This window comes from Gorilla gorilla, chromosome 14 (assembly GCF_029281585.2).
Source record: "Gorilla gorilla gorilla isolate KB3781 chromosome 14, NHGRI_mGorGor1-v2.1_pri, whole genome shotgun sequence".
Lineage (NCBI taxonomy): Eukaryota > Metazoa > Chordata > Mammalia > Primates > Hominidae > Gorilla > Gorilla gorilla.
In genome coordinates, this window is record NC_073238.2 from 64,011,471 (window position 1) to 64,024,635 (window position 13,165).

General features: G+C 39.3%; 1 protein-coding gene across 5 annotated transcripts in view; it reads left to right on the forward strand.

Moving 5' to 3' along the window:
- The window catches only part of PHF11 (PHD finger protein 11), a 32,041-nt gene extending 19,122 nt beyond the window's left edge, over positions 1-12,919 (forward strand). For 4 of the 5 annotated variants that reach the window (XM_031001242.3, XM_055359873.2, XM_055359874.2 and 1 more), the window contains 7 exons: positions 3,046-3,179; positions 5,618-5,664; positions 6,765-6,829; positions 7,904-7,970; positions 8,813-8,944; positions 10,341-10,412; positions 12,451-12,919. In XM_031001242.3, the coding sequence (XP_030857102.1) occupies positions 3,046-3,179; positions 5,618-5,664; positions 6,765-6,829; positions 7,904-7,970; positions 8,813-8,944; positions 10,341-10,412; positions 12,451-12,605 (672 nt within the window). In that variant the 3' untranslated portion in view covers positions 12,606-12,919. Of the gene's footprint in view, positions 1-3,045; positions 3,180-5,617; positions 5,665-6,764; positions 6,830-7,903; positions 7,971-8,812; positions 8,945-9,727; positions 9,893-10,340; positions 10,413-12,450 lie in introns of all 5 variants that reach the window. The other variant, XR_008670848.2, reaches the window with a different exon arrangement.
- The last annotated feature ends 246 nt before the right edge of the window (positions 12,920-13,165 follow it).

The window sequence follows — 13,165 nt, forward strand, 5'->3', positions numbered from 1 at the left end:
TTTTGCTCTTCACTAATTGGATTTGAGTGGGGAGACACAGAGTTAAAGAAATCTCTGTGAAATTCTAGTAGCCATCCAGTTATGAAGAGACCCAGGCTGAGAAATGAGGGCAGTTGATTGGAGGCATAATATTTGGGGGAAAGCAGGTACCTGAGGGTTTCTGCGGACCTTGGGATACAGACTTCCCTACTGGGAAGGCTTTGGGATGGGTTGGAAGTGGAGGATAAAGGAGAGAAGAGAGGAAAGTCGCCTGAGGTCATAGTTACCCTCTCACAGCATTTATGGAACCCTTGGACTATGTGGGCAGATACATGGCACACACCCAGGGTGGGGACAGGCCAGTGCTGTGGTATTTTCAGTAAGCTGGGCAAGTACCTTGAGGGTGAGCAGCAGGGGCCCTCAGCAAGCAGGCTCCTCCCTAGGATTCAGACTACCAATCTGACAGAGCCACATGGACATCCAATAGCATTTCAGAGTAAAGTGGCCAAAAAAGTACAGTTCCATCTCCTATACACACACACACACACACACATTCTCCATCTAAATCTGCTCATAAAAACAGCACTATCATTATCCATTTGCCCAAGCCAGAAGTCTAAGGACTCTCTTTTCCTCGTCAACCTCCCAGCCCAACACCAAGCCCATGGGCACGAACTCCTAGATGCATCTTGCATTCATCCACCCACTTCTCTCAGCGTCAGTAATCCACCATAGCGGAGTCACCCATCTTGTTCTCCAAAGCGAGTACTGACACTCGCCCCACTGTCTCTCCTGCCATCCCTACCCCAGCCCGTAGTTCTCCACCCAGCAGCAGCCCAGCAGCCTGAGTGATCTTTCAATAATGTTAATCAGTTTATGTTCCCCGTGCACAAAGATAAAACCCAACTCCTTACTCTGGCATGTAAGTCCCACATGATCCAGCCCTTACTTACCCCTTTGATCATCCTGAGACTTCCCCGTGCCCACTTCGCTGCTCCAACAGCACTGGCCATCTGTCTTGTCCTTGCTGTAGCTTGCCAGTGGGGAAGCTCATTCTTGCGGCCAAGACCCAAGGCCCTCTGCTTAGAATGTCTTTCCTCCTCCTTTTTGCATCTGGGAGCTCTTACTATTATTCAGATCTCAGCTTCCATATCACCTCCTTAGAGGTGACCCATTTTACTAACTGCCCAGTCTGAAGTAGGGACCCAGTGACACTCTGTCACTTCACCCTATTTTAATTCAATATAACGTGTATATAACTTTGTGAGACGTTTTAAACTTTGCTTTATTTGATAATTGTACCTTGTCTCCAATAGAATGTAAGCTTCACGTGGACAGGCATCTTTTCTGCTTTGTCCACTACTGTTTTCCCTTATCCTAAAACCGTGCCTGCCACATCATAGCTACTGCATGCTAAATAAATACTATATACATATGTATTTTTAAATGAATAAATGTTTATTAGCCATTTGTATTTTTTCTTCTGTAATTTGCCAGTTACCATTTTTCTGCAGGTTATCAGAATCTTAAAACTTTATCTAGTATGCTACAAACATTCTTCTTTCAATCTTTTCCTTGTCTTTTAAATATTTTGAATGCCCTCACTATAAAACGGAAGTTTAAAATTTTTGTATAGTAGGTTCTGTCAGTTTTTTTTTTGAAACAGATTCTCCCTCTGTCGCCCAGGCTGGAGTGCAATCACAGCTCACCACAGCCTTGATTTCCTGGCCCCAAGCCATCTTCTGGCTTCAGCCTCCCAAATAGCTGGGACTACAGGAGTGTGCCACTATGCCCAGCTGATTTTTAAAGTTTTTTGTAGAGATGAGTCTCACTGTGTTGCTCAAGCTGGTCTCGAACTCCTGGGCTCAAGCAATCCTCCTGCCTCAGCCTCCCAAAGTACTAGGATTACAGGCATGGGCCATCATGCCCAGCCTGTCAGAGTTTTCATTTGTGGCTTCTGGGTTTTCTTCCTGCCTTAGACAGCCTTCCTTGCCTCCATACTATGCTTTTTTTTCTTTCTCCTATATTTCCTAATCTTTAAGAGATTTTTCTTTAACATTGTTATCTGGTTCGAGCTTTAATCCATGTACAACTTATTCAGGAGTATATTGTGAGGTAGGGATCTAACTTTATTTTTTTCCTATATACATAGCCAGTTACCCTCCTCCCAAATTAAATGATTGTTCTTGTATGCTCTGATTTGAATTTCCACCGTTATCATAACCTTATTTCTTGCCTATATTTGAATTTCCTTTAACTGTTTCTATGCTTGCTTGTGCCAACCCTGGGCTATGGTGTGAGTGACCTCCTGTTCTGCAAGGCGATTTCACTGTGCCCCCACGTCATTCAGCCAGAGTATCATGCTGATCAGCCTTGGTCCTGGCTGGATTCCCCTAAACCAGTTAGGCTGCTGTGGCCACACACTGCCTAGCCATCATGACACCACTCTCACATATAAAATACCAGATAGATAAATACAAGCCAGGGATCAAATAAACTGAACCAAGAAAAAACTGTTAATAGAGTTGTAGAATTTTTAAAAATTTTTGGCCCTACTACCTAGATTCCCTTACTTTATCTCACATTATCCTCAATGGCAACTCTGTAAGACAGATATTATCACCCACAGCAGGGTCTGAGTCCGAAAGAGAAATCACACCACTCTCAGTGGCACAGCTGGCGACCAATCTCACCTGTCTCAAAGGGCCCTCTAGTGGGGCCCCTTGCCTGGAGCTGGACAAGTTTGCCCACTCTGCTTTTTAGAAAATTCTTTTTAAAAGACAGAGACTGTTTTTTTGAAACAAAAAGCATTTTCTGCTTTTAATCAGATCATTACAAAACTGTCTCTCCCAGCATTCCGGTTAGCTGAGGTTTCGCTGAAATTCCCAAATGAGCAGCCAAATATAAGTACTGTACCCTAATGTTTGTAACGGGATGGAATCTTGCTGATGATGCCCAGGATAAAATGCAGGGCTTCTGGAACTTAAATAACATTTAATGATATCTTTGAATTTTAACAAATAACAACAAACAGGTACTTACTCAGTAAAATCTATTCTTCTGTAGAAATGCAAATTTTGTCATAAAAGAGGAGCCACCGTGGGATGTGATTTAAAAAACTGTAACAAGAATTACCACTTTTTCTGTGCCAAGAAGGACGACGCAGTTCCACAGTCTGATGGAGTTCGAGGAATTTATAAGTATTTAATAAAACATTTTTAAAACCACATTTGGGGGATTGGGATAAGGAATGGTTGGATTAAGACAAGGAGACTTTGAAGACTAATTTTATGTAAATGGTTTTCAAATGAGAACACAGCCATTTGGGGGATGCACAGGGGTTATGTGAATTTTGAATTTCAGTGAAAAATCTATCTATATATATATATATAATTTTAGTCACAATATCTTGAATAATGAGATCAATGTTAGGACAGCATGTTTTTTTAAATATGATTTTTGTGAGCTATGTTACATTCGTAAGATGATTTTTAAAAATTCCATTCAGAGGCTGATGTTTTTCCTGCCAGTGGGCATATATTCCTAATTTTCCCATAGTGTTCCAGGCACTATTTTATGTATTTATTTAATAACCACTTGCTTTATGCCAGGCATAGTTCTAAGTGCTTTACAAATGTTAACTCATTTAATCCTCATAATAGTCAACTGAGGTAGATACTATTATCTCCATTTTCCAGAGGAGGAAACTGGGGCCTTGAGACACTCAGTGACTTGTCCCCAGGTTACACAGCTGGTCAGTGGCAGAGCTGGGCTGCAGGACTTCCAAGTCCTTGCTCTTTGCCACCTTGTTGTCTTCAGGTATGGGGACTATATATTCTAAAACAAGAGGGCAAGCCTACCATTGAAAGAAGCTTGCTAAATAATTTTAAATCTGATTTCGAGCAAGTTCCGTAAGTATTTTGTTGCTAATCAGACATGAAATGTGTAAATATGTAAATTTCGTACTGCACTTCTTTTTATATTTGATTCACTAAGAAACTCACAGGTTGTTATAGTCTCAGAGTTTCATTTTTATTATTTACCTTACCAAAGAGCTCGTTTTAGTATGACCTTTATAATGACCTTGAACACAAGATCAAATGAAAAGGAATGTCCCTGCTATAGCTTAAAGTTTGAAAAAATATACTGATCACACCCATTAGAAGAACTAACAAATAGGGACTCAATAAAATAGTCTTCTTGCATTGTTTTATCAAGGAACAGGTGAATTTTTACGCATTTTAAAACTGAATTTAAACCTTCACGCCTATCATACGAGGCACCTTGCTAGGTGCTATGAGATACAAAGAAGAATAAAATATAGATTGAACCTCAGAGAAGTTATCACCTGGTGGGAAGGCCAGAAGAAGGGTCAATGCAAACAGAAGCACATGGGATAACGAGAGCAGGAGGGGTTACATGAAAGGAGCTTGGCCTTGAGTTGAGAATTGTTGACACTGCGGAATGGATGGGGACATGGGGGTTCATCCTGATATTTTCAACACTGTTTTATATGTTTGAAAAAATTTAAGTACTTGGGAAGTGAAAGTGCTCAGAGATACCAGAATCAAAGTGGGATGAGATTAACTTTGTTTGGGTGTTGCTGGGAAGACTGCATGGAGGAGGTGGGAACTGGTATAAGATGGGAAGAAACGGTATTCCCCTAGGCGAGGAGGCCACTGCTTCCTGAGAGTCAGCGCCATCTGAAGAGGAAGGGAGATGAAGCTGGGTGCCGAGGAGGAGGAAAGGTTAGAAAGTGGCCTGAGCAGCTCTATAAAACGATTCACTTCATTTCTTTTTTTTTTTTTTTAAGACGGAGTCTTGCTCTGTGGCCCAGGCTGGACTGCAATGGTGCGATCTCAGCTCACTGCAACCTCCAGCCTCCTGGGTTCAAGCAATTCTCCTGCCTCAGCCTCCCGAGTAGCTGGGACTACAGGCACGTGCCACCATGCCCAGCTAATTTTTGTATTTTTAGTAGAGACGGGGTTTCACCATGTTGGCCAGGAGGGTCTCCATCTCTTGACCTCGTGATCTGCCCGCCTCGGCTTCCGAAAGTGCTGGGATTACAGGCATGAGCCACCGCGCCCAGCCTCACTTCATTTCTTCATCACAGCCTGCTATGCTGCTGCTTTCTCTTGGAAGATACTAATCAGTTCTAGGCCCTTTGTAGGTCAAATCTAAGATCTGGGGCAAATACCTGTTTTCATTGAAAATGACTTTTTCCTTAAATTAATGCTTGCAATTTTGTGCTATTTATTGTTGAAAACCAGCGGAATCTTGTACAGTCAGATGGAAATCTGCATGTCTTAGATTGTGGATCTTTAGGTATCTTTATACAGTAAAATCTCACTGACCACTATATATGAACTAGTATTGTTCATAATACTTCATCAGTACTCATTCCTTGAAAGAACATAATCATCTTCCTAAGTCCCTGAGGGCATAAAAGACATCTAACTGAGCCTCCATCTGCAGTCAGTGTGGGTCACTAATTTTACACAGGGCTTCAAAAAAAAAAACTTTAGTGTGACGCCGTCATGAAAAGTAGGTTGGTACGTTTTTAATCACAAAAATAGACATAATATTTGAAACCTGTAAATAAAAATATTTTACAATTCTTTGAAATTAAATATTTCAGACTGCTTTGCCAACAACATGCTCAATTCCCGATCATCGCTCAAAGTGGTAAGTTTCATTTAGCACTGTGGGTTTTAAAGAAAGGTAAACATTTATGTAACATAAGGAATAGTCTAATTTTCTAGCCTCGTTAAATTAAAATACAAATGTTTGAGTTAAAATTTTACACATCTAGAAAATTGACAACTTCTTTGTGTACTATGTGATACGACTGACTAATTTTTTCTTCTTTATGAACAAGACCTATTCTCTTTGAACCATTCCCTGGTATCTTTCATTCTCCCTACGCTCACAGAACCAAACTAAGACATGGGAAAATGCCTTGACTTTTGGGACTGCTTCTCTTCCATAAGAATTTTCAGTAGATAAAATTTTAAAAGTGCTGCACCTTCCCTGAGTGAAACTTCCCTAAGGATGCATGGTTAGCATTTCAGTTCTAATTAAGGCAGACTGGATCCTGGCTAACTGGAGTCATGGGGTATACTTTCATTCATGAGTGGAACAGCAGTGTCTTAGCAGCACTACATCTGCAATGTTCACTGTGAACTGGAGTCAGGACCTCGTTGGAAGACTTCGTTCTGCATCATGCCAACTGCATTTTATGGTGATAACATTCTCCAAATAGCACCTCTACAATCATTTTTCAGTCATTACCCTTTTAACTCAGCAGGAAATGCTATTACAGATACTTCTTTAAATCAGTGTTTATTGACAGGGAAAAGCACCAGCAATACACACTTAACCAAATCCTTGCAAATGTCATCTATTAAATATCTTCATCTTTATTAGTCTGTTTTACTTTGAATATCTTCTCTTATGAGTGAAATTGAGTGCATTCCCATATCTTTTCACCAATTATATTTGTTTTCCTATGACCCAATTTGTTCATTTTTCTATTCAATGAACCCTCTCCCCAGAGAGTTCCCCATGTGCCCATTTTTCTACTCAATTATTTGCCTGTTTTGCATTAAACTTATATCTTTTTTAAAAATTAACCCTTTATCATAAGTGCTGCAAACACTTAGTCGAAGTTTGCCATATCTTTTGACTTTGTAAAAACTTTTGGCATATGAGTTGTATATTTCATGTAGTCAAACAGTAATCTTTTCCTTTATGGATTCCAATTTTTAAATGGTTTATATTTTTAGCTAAATTTTCAGGAGTGAAAAGAAAAAGAGGAAGGAAGAAACCCCTCTCAGGCAATCATGTACAGGTAATTTGACTTAGTTTTTATAGCTTTGCATTTCTTCATACAGAGTCCTTATTTAAACCAGTCTGAATGTCAGGTGAAAGGTACTTTCCAAATCGTCCGAACAGAGAGCCTTTGTAGAACATTCTTCATTTGTGTTCTCAGCTAAGGCTGCTCCTGAGGTTGCCTTTTTAGGAAGAATCCCATAGTCGGGAAGCTCTTAGATAATTCCTAGATGATAGAATCATGATGAGATGAGCATGAAAATGAAGCTGGAAGTTCCAAGCACATAACCTTCAGGAGGTGACATTCTCCGAGCTCCTATAAATTCCCTGGCACCAAACTAGTGAGAGCATCTGACCCCACAGGTGCTTACAGTTAAAACGGGCAGAGGGTGCAGTCAAACATCCTTATGGAACCAAGTATTTCCCAGCTGCATGACCCACACCTGACCAAATCTGTAGCTCTTATAAACTTCTGGATTATTATGTATAAAATGTATGAAAATATTTTGGGGATTTGAGTTTTTACACATCAGCACATATAAGCTAAATTCATATGAGCCAGCAACCTTCACCTCCTCCTGTTTATACAAGGGGTGCTTGTCAAACACCTCTTAATGTTTTATAATACAAAACAAAAATATATTTGATGTTTACATCTAAATATGAATATGGGGCTTTTTTTTTTTTTTTTTTTTTTTGAGACAGAGTCTCTGTCTGTCACCCAGGATGGAGTGCAATGGTGTGATCTAAGCTCACTGCAACCTCTGCCTCCTGGATTCAAGTGATTCTCCTGCCCCAGCCTCCTGAGTAGCTGGGATTACAGGCGTGCACCACCACGCCTGGCTAATTTTTGTATTTTTAGTAGCAACAAGGTTTCACCCTGTTGTCCAGGCTGGTCTCGAACTCCTGACCTTGTGATCTGCCCATCTTGCCCTCCCAAAGTGCTGAGATTACAGGCGTGAGACACCGCGCCCAGCCAGGGCATGATTTTTACTGTAGGCATATCATTTAGTTATGCACAGCAAAAGACTGGTTTTCATTTTATGCAATATTAAAATCAATGTAATGCAATCTTGATTTTCTCTCCTTCTAGCCACCTGAAACAATGAAATGTAATACATTTGTAAGACAAGTGAAAGAAGAGCATGGCAGACACACAGGTTTGCGCTAAGTGTTGTCTGTAACAAATATGGCCTACAATACTTATAAAAATGTCAACCCACCTGTTTCAAACTTGGTATCCTGCCTAAATCTTTATTCTTCTAGGCTTGTGGTAATTAATGAGTATAAATCTTTATCGTAACTGTCCACTCTGTTGTAATCCCAGCATATCAAGATAATTTAGGTTGGAATGGTCCATTGCATTCAGTATTAAGAAAAGATAGACTTCTATTAATAAAGACACAGACAGGCTTGCCTGAGCTCAGAATCCAGCAATGTGTCACCCCTCACACTGTGACCCCTGTAACTGTAGTTCTCTGTTCTTTAAAGAAATAGACATTCCACTAACAACACATACAAACTGTGACAAGAAGTGACAGGGGCTGTTATGTCAAAGACTTAAGGGTAATTTTTAAAAATCCTCTTAATTCAACTACATATCTGGTACAGTGTACACTGCTCAGGTGACAGGTGCACAACATCTCAGAAATCACCACTGAAGAACTTATCCATGTAAACTGAAACCACCTGTTCCCCAAAAGGTATTGAAATTTTAAAAATTACAGTTTTATATGTTTAAAAAAGCCTCTTAATTCATATAGTTATTGTAAGCAGAGAAATTTTCATTTTTACTTTTTGTAACATTTTATTCATTGTTTCAGCTGGCCAAAAAAAATGAGGTATGATGAAATTATAATTAATAAAAAGGGTGAAGGTGCTGTATTATTTTACTAAGTATGTGCATCCACCACTAGGCAAGGTCTGAAGAAATAAGCATAAAGTAATTTATGATTAGCTGCCCTAAGACTATTTCCTTCTCAAATGTTTGTCTTATTCTTAGATGCAACTGTGAAAGTTCCTTTTCTTAAGAAATGCAAGGAAGCAGGACTTCTTAATTACTTACTTGAAGAAATATTAGACAAAGTTCATTCAATTCCAGAAAAACTCATGGATGAGACTACTTCAGAATCAGGTACTGATGAAGAGCAATATTTCTAAGTATAGAGACTTCTCCCAGACCTAGATTTAAAACAAAACAAACCCAAGAAAAAAAAAAAAGGTCCATTTTCTTACTATACTGCTTTTTTCTTCTATGAGCTTTTGGAAATGCTTACTATTTATTTCACTTTTTGGTTTTGTCCTATAGAAAATAATCCCATTCAAATAAACATTTTTTATATTGTTGCCTACAATAAGCTGTCCAGCTTGTCATTCTTTACCTTTACCTCATTCTCTTTTTTTTTTTTAAGATGGAGTTTTGCCCTTGTTGCCCAGGCTAGAGTGCAGTGGTGCGATCTTGGCTCACTGCAGCCTCTGCCTCCCGAGTTCAAGCGATTCTCCTGTCTCAGCCTCCTGAGTAGCTGGGATTACAGGCACACGCCACTACGCCCGGCTAATTTTCTGTATTTTTAGTAGAGACAAGGTTTCACCGTGTTGGCCACGCTGGTCTTGAACTCCTGATTTCATGTGATCTGCCCACCTTGGCCTCCCAAAGTGCGGGGATTACAGGTGTGAGTCACTGTGCCCAGCCTTACTTAGCTTTCTTATAACTTATATTCCATGAGTTTAAAACCTTTATTATAAATATAGTTATTTTACAAGGACAAGCTGGACAGCTTATATTGTAGGCAACAATATAAAAAATGTTTATTTGAATGGGATTATTTTCTATAGGGCAAAACCAAAAAGTGAAATAAATAGTAAGCATTTCCAAAAGCTCATTTATTATACTATTTTATTCATTTATTTCCTTTAGACCAAGCACTTCCCAAACAGTGTGCCTGAGAACCACCTGTAGGGCTGGTGAGGACACAGAGAGCTGGGCTTATCCCACAGAGATTCTGATTCAGTACAAATACCAAGAATTGGGGGCCAGGCGCGGTGGCTCACGCCTGTAATCCCAGCACTTTGGGAGCCCGAGGTGAGTGGATCATCTGAGGTCAGCAGTTCGAGACCAGCCTGGCCAACATGGCAAAACCCTGTCTCTACTAAAAATACAAAAATTAGCCAGGCGTGGCAGTGCGCGCCTGCAATCCCAACTACTTGGGAGGCTGAGACATGAGAATCGCTTGAACCCAAGGAGGCAGAGGTTGCAGTGAGCCAAGATCGCACCACTGCACTCCAGTCTGGGCAACAGGGTGAGATTCTGTCTCAAAAAAAAAAAGAAAAAAAGAAAAAAAGAGAAATGCCAAGAATTACATTTCTGACAGCTTCCCTGTAGTGCTGCTGCTGCTGCTGCCATCTAACATTAAAGTTCCATGGCACATGACTGCTCTCTTTCCTTTCCCCTGTTTTGGATTACATATATAAATGGAGGAGTTTCTGCCTATACAAACTGTTTAATATTGAAAATGTTTCTCTCCCTCCAGACTATGAAGAAATCGGGAGTGCACTTTTTGACTGTAGATTGTTCGAAGACACATTTGTAAATTTTCAAGCAGGTATATGAGTTATATAACATCTGAGCAGCATAGTTGAGAAATATTTATCACGATATTGAAACAATATACTATACAGGTGATAAAAATATTTTAGAAGAATGTTCATTGTTTTCTTAAATGAGAAAAGCCAATTACAAAAACAGTATGACCCCGCCCACCCCCACACACACACAGGAAAAAAATATCTAGGTACATGTGCACAGACAAAAGCTGCACCTAGTGGAGACAGTAGTTGGTTGTAGGTAGTTGGAATATAGTGATTTTTATCTGTTCTTTTAGTGCTATATTTTCCAGATTTTCTATATACACACAAATACTTTTATAATGAGAAAAACTCATTAAAAAAGTAGAGACAACAAAAAATTGATTCAAAAATTGGAGCATATTTTGGCCTGTGTGTGGCCCAGGCAGGAGCTGGTAAAGCTTCCTGCAGCTTCTCTGCTCTTGGGTGGCGAGGCTATGGTAAGCCATCCCTCCGCTTGCCTCCCTCTCGCTTGGTGAGATAGGTCAAAATTTTAATTCTCCCACTATTAATCCTCAAATCTAATTTAATTTCTTATCAGGGAGGGTTACGACTGATTTAAAGTTCATCAGAAAAAAAAAACAAAAACAAACAAAAAAAAAATGAGCAAGTAAGAATAGCCAAGAAATGTTTGCAGTAGAAAATCTCGTTTGGTTTGGAGGAGGGAGATTTAACCTTCCTATTAAATATCAACCATTTATTGAGTGAGTCCTCCTTTCAGCATTAAGATGCCCTCAAGACAGGCTACACCTCCACTTGTTTATGAGTCTGGTCTGACTTCTCTATCAAGGCTGCCACACACGGCTGGGCAGGCCGTGCACAGAGTCATACAGCATTGGTGGATGGCTCCCCCTGAAGTTGCACAACAGAGTGAGTGCCCTCCACACTCTGCATTTCCACAGATGTATCTGTCTCTCCAGCATATGGTAGGAAGACAATAAGATTTCCCTGTGAAGAAATCGTTAGCTCATATCCCTGTCTCAACATACACAACCTTTCTCATTTTGGCTTCTATATTATACATTTCTATTTGAATTTTTTACTACATTTATAACCAGCAGGAAAAATACTTTGAAAAATCTACCAAAAAGAGTCTTTTGAGGATGTCTGCTAATATATAGCAGTATCCATATTTTTTTAAAGCAGCCTTAAAAATCTTTTTCTAAAAAGAGTTATTTTGTAGGGGACTTCCATGTGTGTTTTTCTTTCATGTAAGGGAACATGTCACACATCACTACTTGGATGGATTAGGTGGGAGTACATATATTATAATGTAGTATGGCGGGGGTGCCACTACTTAGAACTGCATGAGATTCAACTTAAAAGGCTTAAGTTGGGTTTCACTACCCTGGTTGATAAAAACTTGCTTAATTTAGCCTTACTCATATTTTAAGTTAACTATAGGTATGCAGTTATTCTGAATAAAGGTTGTATATGTGTGTGTTTTAACTGTTCGATTTTGAGGCTTTTAAAAATTACATTGCCATTGACTACTATTTGTTATTTATAAAGCCTAAGTATCTTCCTCCTAAGCTTTTCTAAGTTTCCACAATTAAAAGCCTTCCTATTTCTAAATGAAACCAAAAACTTTTATGTAACATTAAAAATTGGACACATTTTTAGGTAGGATTTGTCCTTAACCTTGGTATTCTAGCCACATTCTCCAATTATCATCTCTCAATAAATGGATATAGTATAGCATGAAGGTTATACAGTCACTGTTCTCAAGTTCTCAAAGATATACAAAGGGACTTGTTCTGCTATAAATGTGCACAAAATCTTAAGGGTTTACTGAACAGCTTTGTGTATGATAAATGTTAGAATTCTGTCCTGAATTAGAAGGAGGAAGTGAAGGCATAAAGAAACCAGCTCCTGCCCATAAGGCTCTGGATCCTTTTCACCAGAGGCACGAGGATTGTGTATCTGTACCTGCAAGTGAAAGGGGCTAGAAATGGTACATTATTTCTAATAAAGCTACTGAATAAGCTGAAATAATTTTATTTCTTCTTTTCATAGCAATAGAGAAAAAAATTCATGCATCTCAACAAAGGTGGCAGCAGTTGAAGGAAGAGATTGAGCTACTTCAGGACTTAAAACAAACCTTGTGCTCTTTTCAAGAAAATAGAGATCTTATGTCAAGTTCTACATCAATATCATCCCTGTCTTATTAGGGATTACCGTTTCCTACGCCAAGAGTCATGTCAAATTGCAATCAGGCTCAAAACCAGAGACCAGGCTGTGAAATCCACACATCTTTAGAACTAGTCGTCTCCTCTTGGCCTCAGCAGCTCTTCCCTGTTCTTACTGGTTGACATTTTGATCACTCTTTGCACACTCTTACTTGTGTTTTTTGCTCACTGTCACATTCCCAGCACCTAGTATGCTCAGTAAATGTTTGTGGAGTAAGTGCATAAAATGTTCTTAACCTTTGATTCTACTTACAGCCCATGATGCCTCTTAGATATAATAAATTTGGATTATACTACTTTAGTTGTACCAAATTTGCCTGTTTTCATGTCACAAAGTCTGCTTTTGAAAAGTCTCTTTTCAGTCACAGTTATCACGTGGAGATTCATCATCTTCAAAACAAACACCTAAATTTTAAATTGGACTCTGAATAAGAACATTATCGGGAGTATGCAAGAATGAAAAAAAAATTGACAGCTGCATTTTTCTCAGTCTAATAATATATGATTCTGGTTTTTATCACGTCTGACCCCTGAAAACTTAA